We start from the raw sequence: 16,393 nt of genomic DNA, 5'->3' as shown, positions 1-16,393 counted from the left end.
CTGATGCAGGAAGTGGTTTTAGCAGTAGGTCAGCATTACTGGTCAAGGGATAAGGACCAGTTTCCAACAGCATCCCATGAGGCATTGAGAAGCAGCAGCTGACAATGAGGCTCTTCCCTTCTGGGTGTGGAAGCTGCATTGACCACCACTCCTTCTGTACTACCTATATCCCAGGAGGTTCTTGGACAATTCAGGAGGAAAGAGAAGCCCCAAGAGGACTTCTTTCTGATAAGGCACATGGAGACGGATCTGATTGCAATTTGTGCTCCAGTTCATAGTGACTATAATACTATTCAAACTTAGCAAAGAAAAGAGCAGAACTGGATGGAATGAAAATTTTCATGTTCTTTTCATTTGCTGTGATCCTTACTTGAGAAGGAACTTTTAAATCAAAATGGGATCAAATACAATAGATCTCACCCTCTGCCCCTCCACACACAAAGAGGCATACCACCTACTTAATATTTATACAGTTGGAAATGTTTTATAGCATTCCAAAATGTTGTTCCTGATTTCGATAGCTGGTTTTAAGTTCATGTCCCTTTGAATTTCCACAGTACTTTGTTTAGAACTCTCTAACAGTGCTTATTTTACTTTATCTCTTATGATTCTGAATTGTATACCTTGTCTTATTTCTCCTACTATAGTATAAATAACTTGAGGTCAGAGCCTGGTCTCAATTCGTCTTGTTTCTCCTGCAATAATTGGCTCTGGTCTTATACATTGCCTGCTCTCAATATTTTGGATAAAATAAAAAATTAAGATCTTGTCTGTCTCCTCACTTCCACCAATGATAGTGGGTAGCTAGGAAAAACAAAGATAAAAAAATGAAGGGATACCAATATAAAAGATATGGTTAAATGTTAAACTGAAAAGCCTGCTTATTTGTGTATCTCTAAGCCATGCGAGTTTTATGCAAAAAACTTGTGCCGCTCACAATTTTCATATAATTACAATTACATGAGGTCATTAAGAGGTCTTTATCCCTGAGAGGAGTTATCAGAGGCTTTAGAGAGAGAGGATAAAACACAGGGATTTCTTTTGTTTCATTTTAATTCAAATTATATACACACTTGCATAATCTCAAAGGCAGGACTGAACTTAGAAGAACTGTGATGAAAAGGGTGTGCAACAACTAACAAATGCAGCATATGTGTATATATACTAGAATACTAGTGAACAAATACCTTCTAGCAAAATAAACAGCAATCACAAGAGTAATCCAAGTTTGGGAAAAACCTTTGGGTCACCAGAACTTCTTACCAGGACAAGCTAGAGAATGTCAGCATATAACCATATTAATAAGCTAATACGTCTTACCCTAAAAGGGCAACAGATAAGGGTTTGGGGTGAAAACAATGTGGAAACTAGGCCAAGAAGGAACACATAAAAGGTGAGATCATATTCTTCAGCAGGAGACAAACACAATTAAATGAACTAAAAGACTTCAAAGGATAAAAAACAAATACACAAAGGTCACAAATAATCTCAAATACGCAAAGACAGAATGGAATGTTTACACCAATGCCATCAAAAACAGAAGGTGCAGTTAATGTCCTAAAGCAAAAAATGTGAGTCCAAGAGATGAGATGCCACTGTTGAACCAAGGGCAATTTTAAACAGCGGAGAGTTGCAAAACAGCTGAGGTAGGGCTTTTCTCAGCCTCGCCCAGTTTTAACACCTAAGTTGGCTGTTGTGAATACCATTTCTATGATCGTCTTGCTGGTGAACAACTAAATGAGGTATTAAGGTCTTTGAGATCTTTTAGATTGATAGAAATTATCTTCGAATCAATGTGAACAATCTTTAAATAGAAATGTTAGAATAAAAAATTCTGATAAAAAGTGAGCAGTTCGATCTATCCCCACTCCTTCCCAAAATGCCACTAGAATATAATGAAGGCCTGTAGCAGGACAAGAAAACAATCAGTTCAGACGATGCAGGAAGAAAGATGGCACCAAGAACTGTATCTATGAAAATAATAATAAACCTGATAGATTAACTGTGCAAAAAAAGGGGGGGAATGTAATCCTAGTAAACCAAGTGACTTAGCTTTGAATAATATTTACATAATCATAATAATGTAAACACTGAATGAGGACTTAACAATAATATACAGTCCAAGTATAAGATGAGAGATGTGAAGAAAGGAGTAAAGGGAAAAAGGAAGTGTGTAGTGTCTGTGTGGCTGAGGGAGGAGTATGTAAGAGAAAGATTCTCATCGTTTACAGTAAGAAATGAATAATGCCTCGAGTTGAAAAAAAAAGGTAAGAAACAGTAATAAAATGTTACTGAGAAATACAGAAGAGTAAATACCAAAAGAAACAGTTAAGAGTTGAAAGAAGGTATCTCTACGGAAGAAGAGGACACTGATTATTTTTGCTGTTACAAACCTCCTAGTACCACTTGATTATTTAAAATAGATGGATTAATTTCTTTTTAAAAAAAAAAGGTTAAATAAAGAGAAATGCTAAATCTCAGATGATACTGTACACAGTCCCTTAAGGTTTAGTAGATCTAAAATAAAGATAAATTGAAGGTAGAAACAAGCTGCCAGAACCAATCACTTTCCAATCTACAAAGTAATCTGCTTCTTCATTACCTGACACTTTCATCTTCACAGATGTGTTTACTAAAGGAGATACTGAAAATTCTAAATGTTCTTTCTGTTAAGTTCCATAAACATTTATATTTATACTATATGCCAGGATCTAATGCTAGAAACTAGGCACATGAAGAATAATTATAAGAATAATAAGAAAAATAAGGACGTTCTTGATTTTAAGAGTCCAACAGGAGAGTGAGACATATGAACAAAACCATAATCTATGGGAGAGAGCTTTTTAAAAATGTAACTCAGATAATGAGAGCAGGGACTCTTTTTGATAGAACTGGTCAAGGAAGGCTCCTCTGTGTAAGTCCTAGCTGAGCAAAACCCTAGTAGACTGAAGGAGCAAGTCATGGGGTCCTGGGCAGCCTCATCAGTCTTGTCCAATGTCGTCTGCCTCCCAATGCCTCAACAGTACTTGAACACAGGAGGCACTTGGTAAATATGTGTTGGCCCAAGATTCTGTCAGTAACTCCTGTTATCATTAGAATAAACTCTTTTCTAATAAAGCTAGTTGGAATTATCAGTTACTTATATCAAAAGTAGTAACTTAAAGATTAGACCACAGCATCAGCCCAGGGGAGCTGCCTCCCTTACACAAAACCTTCCATTTTCCTGCAACTCCAAGAGTGATTAATTTACAGAAGAGTTAGAGTATGCGTGGTATGAAAATCCAATTCTTTGGGCCATGCCAGAAAAGAGTTAATTTCTGGCTTCTTCTCCCTGCAAGTCTACTAATTGAAGCATGTGGGAAGCTTTATATCCAGGCTCTAACTACTGAAAGATGTTCTATGGACAATTCTTTTCTGAGAGCATATGGCTCAGAATGAAATGATGTGAACTTACCATACTTTCATTTCTCCCATGCTTCTCATAATGAGAGCATCCTGAGGCCCTGAATATGATTTTAACCTTTATCAAGATATGAATTTTTCATACAGCATGAGTCTTATATACCAGATAAAGTGTGGGTTTTGTTTAACTAAAGAAACAACAATCAATTTCAAAGTTGGGCGGTTTAAGTGATTTACAAGGATAATTTTGACACATCAGATTTTTGTCATACAGTAACTTTAGAATCTAATCTCTGTAATAATAGTAAATTACATTATGCTTATTATTAACTAAAACTGTCCTTACTCAATTTCCACTAATTTCTAAGTATTTTCTTCAACCCTGTGTTCTCTTCCATATCTCCCTAATCTCCTTGTTACATAGTTAATTTTTTAAGTCCTGTTTTAAAGATGTATGTAACATTTGAGAAAAGAAATCTAAAACATACATAAATATGCAACCTAAGACCAATTTCATACAGAAAGTCATTCACTAAACTTTTAAATAAACATTTTTAGATAAGCCATGTACACATAAATTGTTCTAGTAATACAATTACTAGTAGTGTTGCAGGCAGTGTTAATTTTTTTATTTCAAAAGAAATTAGTGGATGATGTTATATATGACATTCAAGTCACCAACCTCACAGTGAAGCATCTCACAAATGGAGTGAATGAAGTCTAACAAGGTAATAGAAAGAGTTCAGAAGAGATTAAATCCTTCTTGAAGAAGTAGGAAACTCCAACCCAAAGTGGTAAAACTGACTTTAATTTAATTCTATATCAGACATTAATAAAATGTAGCAAGTTTAAAAATTTAATTCTAATGCCATTTAAAAAAATCAAACTAAATGACTCCTTCAAAATCTACGAAGATATATGAGATAAACAGGCCAAGGGGTAATCTCTTTTGCTGCAAAACCTGTGGAATGGAGATTACTCAGCCCTACAACAGATTCCTTCTGGGGAAAGACATGAATAAGTTCAAGAACAAAGGTGGGAAAAGAAAGTAAACAGGAATTGAGAGAATCTACCATTAAGAAATAGTGACTAAAATATGTAACTACTATAGGATAGACTTTAGGAAAAAGGAAATTGAACTGAGAGAAAGAAGATATACAAAGGAATAGTGGATAAAGACACAATACCAACTACCGCTAACTACATGAAGTAATAATTGATAATTGAGTGGGTATGTAAACAAGGTGGTACTAAAATATAAGATGGGCAGTGATGGTAGTCAACATTAAAGCATTTTTAAAGTCTTTGTGCTCTTTGGGAGAAGAATTAAGATGTCTAATAATGCAACGCTAGAGAGTCTAGATTTTTTTTTAAAGCCTTAGGATAAAACATGACAGAGACAAAGACAGTTACTCATAATAAAAGGAATAATCTACAAAGAAAATGTAATTCTTAATTTGTGTGCACCTAGTAACATAGCTTTAAAACCTATTAAGTAAAAACAAACAAACAAACAAACAAACAAAACTATAAAGCAGAACTTCATAGAGCTACAGAAAAAACTGACAAGCCCAAAGTCATGGTATAGATTTTTCAACATACTCTAGCAGAACTGATAGATCAAAATAGTCAAAAAGTTAGGAAGAAGAAAAAAGATCTGAAAAACACAATGAACTCCTTTGAATTAATGGACCAGAACCATCCACAAATAAAACACAAATAGATGAGTTACAGAAATTTACCAAATGCTAGGCATGTCTTAACAAATAACAAGGATTTGATTTTGTACAGGCATGTTCTCTGGCCACAGTGAAACTAAGAAACACTTACCTTAGGAAAGAAGACAGAAAATATAAGTATCCAACTCAGGAAATTTAGAAAAAGTACTAAACAGTAAACAAAAAGAACACAAGAAGGAAATAGACAGGAGCTGAAAATGATATCAGAAAATAAAGAGATGCTTTAAAAAATCAATAAAATCAAAAGCCTGTTCATTGAAAAGACAAACTTCTGAGGAGACTGATCGAGAGAAAAAAAAAAAAAAGCGGTACAAGTAAACAATATAAACAAAGCAAAGGCTTAAAAAACAAAGAGAATAGTGTGAGTAACAGAAATAATAAATTTTAAAATTTATACAAATAGACAATTTCCTAGAAAAATTAACTTACCATAACTGGCTCATGAAGAAACAGAAAACTGATAGAACCTGGTGATAGACAGGAGGTAGGGAATGAAAGAGATGCTGAAGATGACTTTTAAGTCTCTAATTTGTTGGGCTTATGGATGTGAGTTCTATTTATTCAGAAGGAAGAAACTAGAAAAGAAGCATTGGAGCAGGTTGGATATCGTTTTATTTGGTTATTTTTTGTTTTATATGTGTGTATACATGTAGGGAGGGGTTGGTGCTGGTAGTAGGGGTGGTGTGCATAAGTCATAAATTTAATGGCTATGTTTGGATATGTTGAAATGGAGGTTCTTTTTAAGACATATAAATGGAGATGTTAAGTATGTAGTTGGATCTATGGATCAGGAGCTCAGGAGAGATCTGGGGTGAAGATACATATTTGGGAGTTACCTGTATTTAAAAGAGAATTAAAGCTACAGGATATTGCTGAAATTCTCTAGGCAGATAGAGCATTGGTTCTCAAAGTGTGATCTCTGGTCCAGCAACCTCAGCATCACCTGGGAACTTGACAGAAATGTGAATTTGGGGGCCTACCCCTGCCCTACTAAATCAGAAACCCTGAGAATGGGGTCTTGCAACTTTATATTAACAAACTCTCCAGTGATTCTGATATGGGCTAAAATTTGAGAACCACAGATATAGAGTGAGACGTCAAGAGGGCCTGGGGCCTTGCCTTGAGAATGTCAACATTTAACAGAGGAGGCTGAGTCTGCAAGGATGACTGAGAGCAACAGGAAAAAGAGAGTATGAAAATGAAAGTATTTCAAAAAAAAGTGTTTCAAGAAGTAGAGTGGCAAATACTACTGAGATATCACTTACGATAGCTCCAGAAGGGAGTGAAATGGGTTGAGAAGCAAGCAGGAGTTGAGAAAACAGAGACAGCGAGCGTTTGATCGGTTTGATCATATAGGAGAAAGAGAGGGTGGAGGTGGAAGAGGTTGACAAGGGAAGATTTTTTTTTAATAGAACAGTAATGAGCATGATGAACTGCTGAGAGGAAGGATCTGGTTCAGAGGGAAAAAATGGTTGTACAAGAGAGATGGGGAACTGACAGTGATGGCATACTGAGGGGGCAATGCAACTGGCTGCCTCGGCGAGAGGAACATTTTATTACTGACAGTGTTCAGAACTGCTGTACATGGTGACAATAAAAAGCAGACCAACTTTTTTATTGGTTTTATTACTACTATTAAATTTCTATCGATCCTGCACCCCTTATTGCCTGCACTGGAGGTGGCCCACTCCAAAATGCCCTATCCTTGTGTTACTAGATGATAGATAGTACAAAGTTTATGAGAAGGGAGAAGAGGTGCAACTTAAAGCACAGGTGAAAGGACCGTCCTTGGATAAGAGGGACAGATCACCTTTTTAACCAGAAGAAGGTAAACAATTTGAGCACAGATGTGGCAAGTATGAAGTGTGGTAGCAGTAAACTGAAAGAATCGCCATCAAATGGCTTTTCTTTTTCTCATGAGGTCATCAGCAACACCATCCCTACCATGAGATGCTATGTCGCATTCATTTGGCCCACTGCAATTAAACATATGATTTGTCAAATCCATATTCACTAAGCAACCTTCTACTTGTGATTTGGCTCCCCGTGGGGCACTCATGTGCTGACTACACAGACTTGAGTATGTCTCAGTGGTTTCTCATAGTAAATTGATAAACTAGCTTTTGAACATGATTTGGTTTCTACGTAGGCTGACTACAGATAATAGATAGATCATGGTCCTTTCATAGTTGTATTTTTTACTGAGCTATTTTCTCAGGATCTGATTGCTTTTGCACAAAATGACTGAAGTAAATCTCTAGGCCTATGGTGGCATAAGCCAGATCCACAATTAAGTAGCCAATCAGAGTGCTCTCCTTCTCTGTCATGCCTTGCTCAGCAAGAGCTGGCTTTAATTAGCTGTCACTGGCCAATTTCTATCTCTTCTCTCTCAATTCATTTATATAATCGTCTGTTCATTAAGACACTTTAAATTGGCTATCATTGCATTGATCCACTAGTTTTTGTAGGGAGGAATTTCCAAGAATAATGAAAGAAATAAAACAAAGACCTCAATGAAATATATCGAACAAAGACCTCAGTGAAATTTTTACCACCATTATTCATTGAACAAATATTTACAGACTATATACTCTGTGCAAGGCTTGATATTAGAACTGTGGGGGATACAAAGTATTCAAAGGTATTTATAAGCCAGAAATAAAAGCAATTAGCCCCACAAAAAACAGGCTTGTGGAAGCAGACTTTGATTGCAGGGGAGAAATTAGAAATAAAGAAAAATTCTTTATAATAAAAGTTTAAATTAAAGCAGAAATAGGCTATCAAAGGAAATCCTGGAATCTGAGTAACTTTAAAAATATGATGACTTAGAAACAGAAAGCCTTGCCTGGTTACAGCAACCCCTCTGGAATTAAGCACAAAAGTGACTCAGGACTTTCTGATATATAAAAAACATGTCAGTCTCTTTGCAGAAGGAATAAATCTGGCTGTGAATTAGTTTAAATTTAAAAGTTTATTTAGGGTTCTTATCCCCAGGTCCTCAAGTACCCTAGTCTTTGAGTTGCCTTGCAATACTGATTCTGTCCTTCCTCCTCTTTGCTCCCCTTGTTCCTCTCTATCACAGTCCATGCTCAGGCACAAATAAGATGCAGTTTTCTCATGACCTAGAATTTTCTGCCATTGAATCATATCAGCTATACACGGACACACTGCCACCCAAGCTCTGTGTAAATGATTTGATGACCTTGGGTATTTTAAAAGTGCCTAGCACACAGCTTGTACTCAGTTAAGATTCATTTCCTCCTTTCTTTCCTTCCATTTTTTTTTCACTCCTAGTGAGGAAGGGGGGGAGGGGGAACAGAAACCAACAAAAGACAGATCTCCTGTAAAATAGTATTCTTTAGGGTAAAAATACTGAAAAGGTTGAAATCACTGCTCATTGCCTACCTTGTGTCTGCGGGACGTAAGGAGACAGCAGTTTTGACCTTTTCTTTTCATATCCTTTCTGTGTGATGTCCCCTAAAATAGCAAGAAACAGAAATAGGTTATGTATTATTCTTATACTATGGTTGTTCACTGTAAAAATAAAATTAATTACAGAGTGCTATAGAATTACCACATAGAGTAGGAAAAAAATATATAGTTCTTTGCCAGAGATTTTGCTGTGTGTGATTTCCCACAGGCTTGGAGCTGACTTCTTGTGGAAAATTGTAGGGCTTGTCCCTACAACGATCTAGCACAGAAATATGAGACATACCATGTCAGAGGTTCCCAAGTTCCTAGGCGCCCTTCATTTCTTTGGTATTTAATATATACCAAAATGGAATGCTGCAAGGCTGGCAGAAAAATGGTCTTCTCTCCAAAGTTTCAGTTTGATCAAATGAATACAATTCAATTATATTGCTAATTGATCCATGTAAAATCAAAAGTCTAGGTAAGGGGAGAAGTCAAGGTTCAGACACTTGGATGGGTTACTTGAAAGGCCCTTCTGCACCCTAATACCTGAGTGGGAACCTGAGGCTGGAACTCCCACATCCTCTCCCTTCAGTTGACTGGTCTGTATTATTTATATACATGTATGTCTTTTTCACAAGATTAAATAAAAAAGTACACATGAAGCACACAAAAAGTCCATATACAATAAGTGCAATAAGAATAAACTGATTAATTAAGTAGAAAACGTGTGGTTGAAGCCAAGAAACATGCTAGGTACTAAAGGAAGGGTAGCAGATGAATGGGTAGCGTGCAGAATCAAAAGAAATAGGAAATGCAGAAGAACAACAGGCTATTCAAGGGAGACAGTAATTCAAAGCTGGGAGAATAAATATATGTGTTGAGGTGACATGCCAGAGCATTATTTTCCAAAAAGAATTGTTTTTAGTCAGAGAAAACTTTATGTAAAAGTCAAATTTTAGCATAAGAAGTAATTTATGTATTCAAATTTACAACATTTACTTACTAAATAGTCAATGTGCATCAGGGGGCATATTTTGATGAACACAGAGATGTGAAGTCAAGAATGATGAATGTCAGTTGCCGTTGGCCTCAGCATCTGATAGAGTAGACAGTGGATAGGTAGCAGCGCTCACTGACCAGGTTACGCAGGAGCATAACAATCGCAGAGTGTAGCAAGTTCACTCTTTCTGAGGAGTAGGGGACCAAGGGTAGAAGCCAGAGAGATCAGATGTTGCCCTAATGCTGCTACAGTGATCTGGACAAGTTAGTAGGAGCTTAAATGAAAGACAGTGGTAAAAGGGATGAAAAGAAGTGAATGGATTGAGAGACATTAGGGAGGAAGACTGGTTAGGATTTGATGATTGGTTGAGTATACTGTGACGATTTCTCCAGCTTGAACAACCAGGCAGTTGGTGGTGATATTCATTGAGAAAAAAATACAGCAAGCTGCCATATTGGTAGACTGAAGTAAATGAGAGCTGAGCTTAGGAAAGGCCTGTGAGATACACAAGATGTCCAATTAACAGACAGGTGGATCTAGAACTCAAGAAAGAGATATAGATTTGGAATCATAAGGCTATAGTTGAAAAACAAATTGATACAATCTCTTTGGAGTAATTTGACAATTTTTGTCAATTTTGATCCAGCAACTACATTTCTAGGAATTTATTCAATGATAATATTCACATGGGTGCACAAAAATCAATATAACAATACTCTTTCACCCATTCTTTGTAATGAAAAAAACTGGACTCTAAATGCTTACATTATAAGCCATCTATACCAGTGGCTTTCAGCAGGAATGATTTTTGTCCCCCAGGGGACAACTCACAATGTCTGGAGACATTTTTGTCACAACTGGAGGAAAGGGTGCTACTGGCATCTAGTAGATAGAGGCCAAGGATGCTGCTGAGCATCCTGCAATGCACAGGACAACCCCACAACAAAAAATTATCCAGTACATAATGTCAATAATTCTCAGAATGAGAAATGCTAATTTACATAATAATATGCAGGTATTCCAAATGTATTGACACGGGAAGATGTCTAAAATACCTTAAGGGTAAAATGCAAGTTGCAGAACAGTAGGTATAATAGGATCTAATTTTGTAAAAAAAAAAAAAAAAAATAGGAATAGATATGTTTGCATATATACAGAAAATAGTCTGGAAGGTTTTATATACTACATTAATGTTTACCCTTGGGGGAATAGGATTATGGGAGATTTTCAGTTGTTCTATATACTTTAAAAGAGATTGTTTTAAAAAGACTGAATAATCTGTATAATCTCAAAAATAATTTTTTAAGAATGAATAATTCTGTAGATATATATTTGTTAACAAGATTGGATGGTGTAACAGGAAAAAAGGCAAGATACTAAATGGTTTATATAGTATATTCAATTTTTAGAATTTTTACATACACACATGCATAGAAAAAAATCTGGATTTTTATACACTAAAATATTAACAAGTGGTTAGCTATGGCTTGCAAGATTATGGGTTGGTTTTAGCTTTTTTGCTTGCCTGTATTTTCTAATATTTCTACATTGAACATCCATTATTTCAAGAAACAATATTTTAAAACTGCAATCATAACTACTTATTAGGCTATACAAATTTAATCACAATGGCCCTTCATCTCTGTTTGTCTAGTGAAATAAGAAAAACCCACAGTACATTTTTTGGAAATAAAAAGCAAACCTTGTCAAATTAGCAAATTACATCTATCTGTTCATTAAGATATTTTAAATTGGCTGTTACTACATTGATCTACTAGTGTCATAGGAAGAAATTTCCAAAAATAATGCAGGAAATGAAACAAAGACTTCACTGAAATATGTTGGTACATCACCAGTATTCATTTATTTATTCCATTATTCATTCAACAAATATTTATGGACTACATACTGTGTGCAAGGCTTGATATTAGAACTATGGTGGATACAGCACTTCAACAATACACACAACTAGCAGAGATTCGGGAGCCTTAGAAACAGGAAATCATGTCTTTTATTGCAAAAGAAACAACAGAGCATTCTCCTGTCCCATTTCCCACTCTTAAGCTCCCCTACCTCCACCAAACTCTCTCTCCCTTCCTCCCTTTCTCTCTCTCTCCTTGGAGGACACAAAGACTACTTCTGCTGGCTCAGAACACTTCTAATAAAGTGAAAAGCCTTTAAAAGCTTTCTTCAGTGCTTAGAGTTTCAACCATTCGCTGTCAGAAAATGATCATGGAACTGTTAGACCTGGTATCCTGGATGTTAATCAACCATCTCAAGTTTTGAAAAAAGTCAATCAAGAGAGTCCTAAGTTAGCCATGCCAATTAGCTCCAATGGAACTATAAACAAGCGGAGACCTAGGAAATGAACTGTAATAAGAATGTGAAGACTACAGTAATGAGCCACATACTAACTTAAAAATGCCCTGCCCCTTTTCTGTGTCTACAAGGCCCTACTCAAAAGTCACCTCCTGTGTGATGTCTGCCACCACTTGTTAGTCACTTCTTCCTGGTGACCCTACAACTCTGCATACACTTTTATGATAACACTTAGCACAGCAGTGGTATTTTATGTGTTTACACATCTGTGTCCCTACTAGACTGTGCACTTGAGGGCAGGAATTGTGTCTTGTTCATCTCTGTAGCCCGCCCACAGCCTGGCACAATAGACACTTATTGAATGAGGGACTGAATGAATTAATAAAATGGAGGCAGTGAGATAACAATAAATCAAACAAACATGTGTACTTGGGTGGAAAACTGGAAATGGGAGAAAAAGAGGTCTTTACGTTAGCAGGATCCAAAAGGCTCAGGGAGAGAAATTTAGTGAACTAAGAGTTTACTGAAACTTGACAGCTAGACCTCAAATGTGGCCAAAAAAGCAACACTTGGCTAGCCTGAAGAGAGGAATAGTACATAAATCACTGAGTACTAAAAGCAAAGGAGCTCCATCAGTTTTCGATGTATCTTTTAGCCAGAAAGCAAGACCAGACAGAGGAATTCAGTTATCCCACATAACTGAATTTGTTATTCCACATTTCTGTCATCGCCCAGTTACAGTCTGTGTCCTTATCATTCTCACCACCTGAAGTTAAACAGCTTTTGCTGCACTAAAGCAATGTTTTCTAAACTTGCCCAATTTTTAAGAATCACATCTTTAAATACAAATTCCCAGGCCCCTCTCATGAAGATTCTGATTTACTACGTCTGGGTTAAGACCCAGATACCTGTATTTCTAACAAATGCCTTGCAATGAGTCTTTAAAATTGGGCAAGTTTGGAAATTGCTTCACTAAAGAATCACGTCTAAAGTGTGTTGGGCAGTTGCTGACTTAACGTGAGGAGGGTATGAGAAATAGGAGAGGAAGAATGTTGTCTGGGTAACATAGCCTCAAGGGAGAGCATGGAACCTCAGGAGCTCGCAAACACTAAGTCACATCACAGGCATTCTTACTCAGAACAGATTTTTTTTGCCATCTGGCATATAAGCAAAAAGGAGTGCCATAACTACACCTGTATAAAATTTGCATTAAAATGGCATAGACCTGAGTTAAACCTGTTGTTCAAGTTTTTTGAGAACTAAACAAATAAAGGGAGGATTAGCCTTCCCACCCACTACTGTAACGTATTTCTCCACCCACTGTATTTCTCCACCCACGAGTACACTTAGAAAAATACACTTCCAGGGGTCTGCAGTGCCTGGCAGGTGTGGAGGGACCTAATCTGATAAGAACAACCAAGAGACAAGCCCTGAGCAGCTAGGGACCCACATGACTTATACCTGTCTAGTTGCCCCAACACTACTACAGTCTTGAATAGCCAATACTAGACATGTGGAAAGATATGCATGTGGTATAGAACAGAAAGGAAATATATTCCCAACTTCTCTCCTCACCACTTAAAATCAATGAAAATGGCTTGGTATAAGTAGTTGACAAATCATCTTCAAGCAGACTGACAGAGGAGGAGGTGTGTGTGAGCCTGCCAATCAAACCAAGCCTCTTAAAGGTAAGCAGGAATAGGAGGACTAGTCCTACAAATCAGTTAGCCATAGAGTGTATATTTAGTAGATGAGGCGGCACCATGCTGTGGTGAAGAACATAAGAGATGGAGCTCAAAAGAACCACGTCTGGAGTACAGCCTTATCAATTCCTGGCTGCCTGACTCTAGACAAGTTTTACTTGATTTCTTGATATGTCTCGGTTTCTATGTCTGTAAAATGGGGAGCAATAATATCTACCTCGCAAAATTTTTATTTTGATTAAAAGAACTTAGTATGGAGTCTGGGCTACAGAAAGTACCAATATCAACAAACTTTTACTAAAAGTCTACTGAAGCCTAACCTACTGACCAAGTGGGGGTAAGAGTAGGCAACTATGTCACAAAGAAAGGAGACCCAGGCAAACGAGCATTACTCATACTCCAGTAAGTGCCATGGGAGAGATGCATACCAACTGCAGTGTGGAATCCAGAAGAAAGCATCATGATCTCTGCCTGGGTAGGGAGAGAAAAGCTTTACAGAGCAGGCAACATTTTGGTTTGAGTCTCGTCTTTCATTCTAATATCAGAAATATGGCATAAGCTCCCAATAATGCAGTCACTTAGTGGTTTACTGGTTTTCCTCCGCTGCTGGCTTTGTATGGATATGACCATGTTTGGTAGTTCTTTTAGGATTCTTATCTCCCAGACAGAAGCAGGGCAATGCTAAATAATTTTCACAGATGAACTTCTACAGCACCCTGAGCAATAAGGTGCTAAATAAACAGAGTTTGGGAAATTCTGGAGGGTCACCAGGTTCTATGTATGGACAGAAAGCAAGGATTACAGCTCCAGCCATAAACTTGATGGACAGAAAGCAAGGATTACAGTTCCAGCCATAAACTCTTTCTGCTCCAATTAAAATAAAAAGGTATGTGCCACTAGGGCCCTGTCTCAAAGTCACACCTATTCAGACAGAGGTGGCAATGGCTAGGGGTACTTTGAGGATATTATGAAAAATAGTTTTGAGCAGTGAATGGATGACATGTGGTGTTAAACAAATAATTACAATAAAAGTGACAAATGCTACACTATGAATTATGTACAAAGTCCTGTGAGAGTACAAAAGAAATAATGATAAAATTTAATACTCAATAAGAATAAATAACAATCATCAAGGGCTTACTTTGTATCAGTCTCTGTTCCAAGAAGGTCACAACAGCCCTACAAGGTGATATTATCATCATTCTCATTTTACAGGAGAGGCTACGGAGGCAAAAGGAAGTTTAATTACTTGCCACAGTCATACCTAGTATGTGCTGTGATTAGGATTTGAACCCAGGCAGATCTTGCTCCAGGGCCTCTCTTCTTAAACACTCCCCTATACTCATTTTCAGAAAGAAGATCCAAATTCAGCTTCAGAAAGATTGAGACAACTTCACAGAAGTTGCTCTTAGGTTGAGTCTTGAAGGATGACCGTCAGGAGAGAGAGACAGTGAGGGGGAAGGCACAGTTTCTAGAACCCAGAGCTGTGGAAAAGAGTGGCACACTTGGAATGAGAGAAAGATATAAAAGCTGTAAATTCAATCTCTGACGAACAGGATGCTGGCTCTGCTACTGCTCCAGACAAACAAGAAGACTCCATCATTTGTGCCTCAACATGGAATCTTCAGACACTTGGAATTTAGGGCTGATACTTATCTCACGGGTTATCAATTTACATCCTTCCTCCCTCGTCATTAAATGTCTCTATATAACATAACCATCACTCCAACTTTTCAAAATAGTCTGTCATCTATTTGATTTTCCTAAAAATCCTCTTCAATAAACAAAAGGTATCACCTTTATGAAAGAACAAGAAAGTGAGTCGTGAAAGATAAAAATATCTTGGTTAAGGATACACAGCTAGACCAGAATCTGGGTCTCTGGTCTTCTTATTGTTCTTCGCCCATGGTTTATTTGTAGGTGGTCCTCAAATCAAATACGATAAAAGTATAAAACTAACCTATTGTTCAAAAAATGAACAACATGGGATAATTTGCATAACTCACTCCAAAATATAGATGACTTTCCAGAAGGCACTAAAAATCTCATCCCCTCCCCCAATAGGACCATGTGTGAATTATCTCTTAATCATCTTTTAAATGAGACAGCCAATTGTGACAACTGTGTCCAAGTCTAGTTAAAAAATGGTCAGCAAGAGGTCATTATACATCATTACTAAATATTCAGCTAGGAGAGAATGTGGTCTTTATTTTTGTTAAGAAGTAATTAAGAAGGAAAGAAATGAAACTAAGAATAAACATTCTAGAGTCATTACCTTCAAATCTGTAACTGTATCTAATAAACCTATTCTATCCTCCATATGTAAGTCTTAGACCAGGAAGGTGGTACATGTTGGCTATGGCTAGAGATGGGGCATAGCACTGAGAGTATGGCTATTTATATCTAAGAGATATAAGTAGACACATACAGAGAAAGAGCCAAAAATATAGCTGAGAATGTGAATGAGGTCAATCTCAGCAAAAATGAAAAAGGCAGAAGATTTGGATCATATCCAGGTGACACTCGCTATAAGACAAAGAAAAATTTTTATTATTAAATTGTATCATGTTCTCCTTACAACAATAATTCCATTCAATGAATTACATACATGTAGCAGCCACTCATCCTCCAAATGTTCTCCTTCTAGAGGTGATATATAAAGGCTCACAGCCACATAAAACAATGGCCTTACCCCTGAAAGCAGCGAGGGTGCATTTGGCATTTGTCTTGTCCTATCTATTTTTCTTTTTTTTTTTAAGCCAGTTTATTTATTTATTTGTTTGTTTGTTCTTTTTATTCTTCATACTATACATACA

The 16,393-nt window shown here is 36.9% G+C and overlaps 1 protein-coding gene across 3 annotated transcripts in view; it reads right to left on the bottom strand.

Annotated features, from left to right (window-relative positions):
* Positions 1-16,393, bottom strand: part of DIP2B (disco interacting protein 2 homolog B) — a 183,515-nt gene that overhangs the window by 86,153 nt on the left and 80,969 nt on the right. For all 3 annotated transcript variants that reach the window (XM_011368324.2, XM_023535448.1, XM_023535449.1), the window contains exon 2: positions 8,547-8,618. In XM_011368324.2, coding sequence (XP_011366626.1) covers positions 8,547-8,618 — 72 coding nt within the window. The remainder of the gene's footprint in view (positions 1-8,546; positions 8,619-16,393) is intronic.

The sequence above is a fragment of the Pteropus vampyrus genome, unplaced genomic scaffold (assembly GCF_000151845.1).
Source record: "Pteropus vampyrus isolate Shadow unplaced genomic scaffold, Pvam_2.0 Scaffold140, whole genome shotgun sequence".
NCBI lineage: Eukaryota > Metazoa > Chordata > Mammalia > Chiroptera > Pteropodidae > Pteropus > Pteropus vampyrus.
This window is presented reverse-complemented; position numbering and strand designations above follow the sequence as displayed.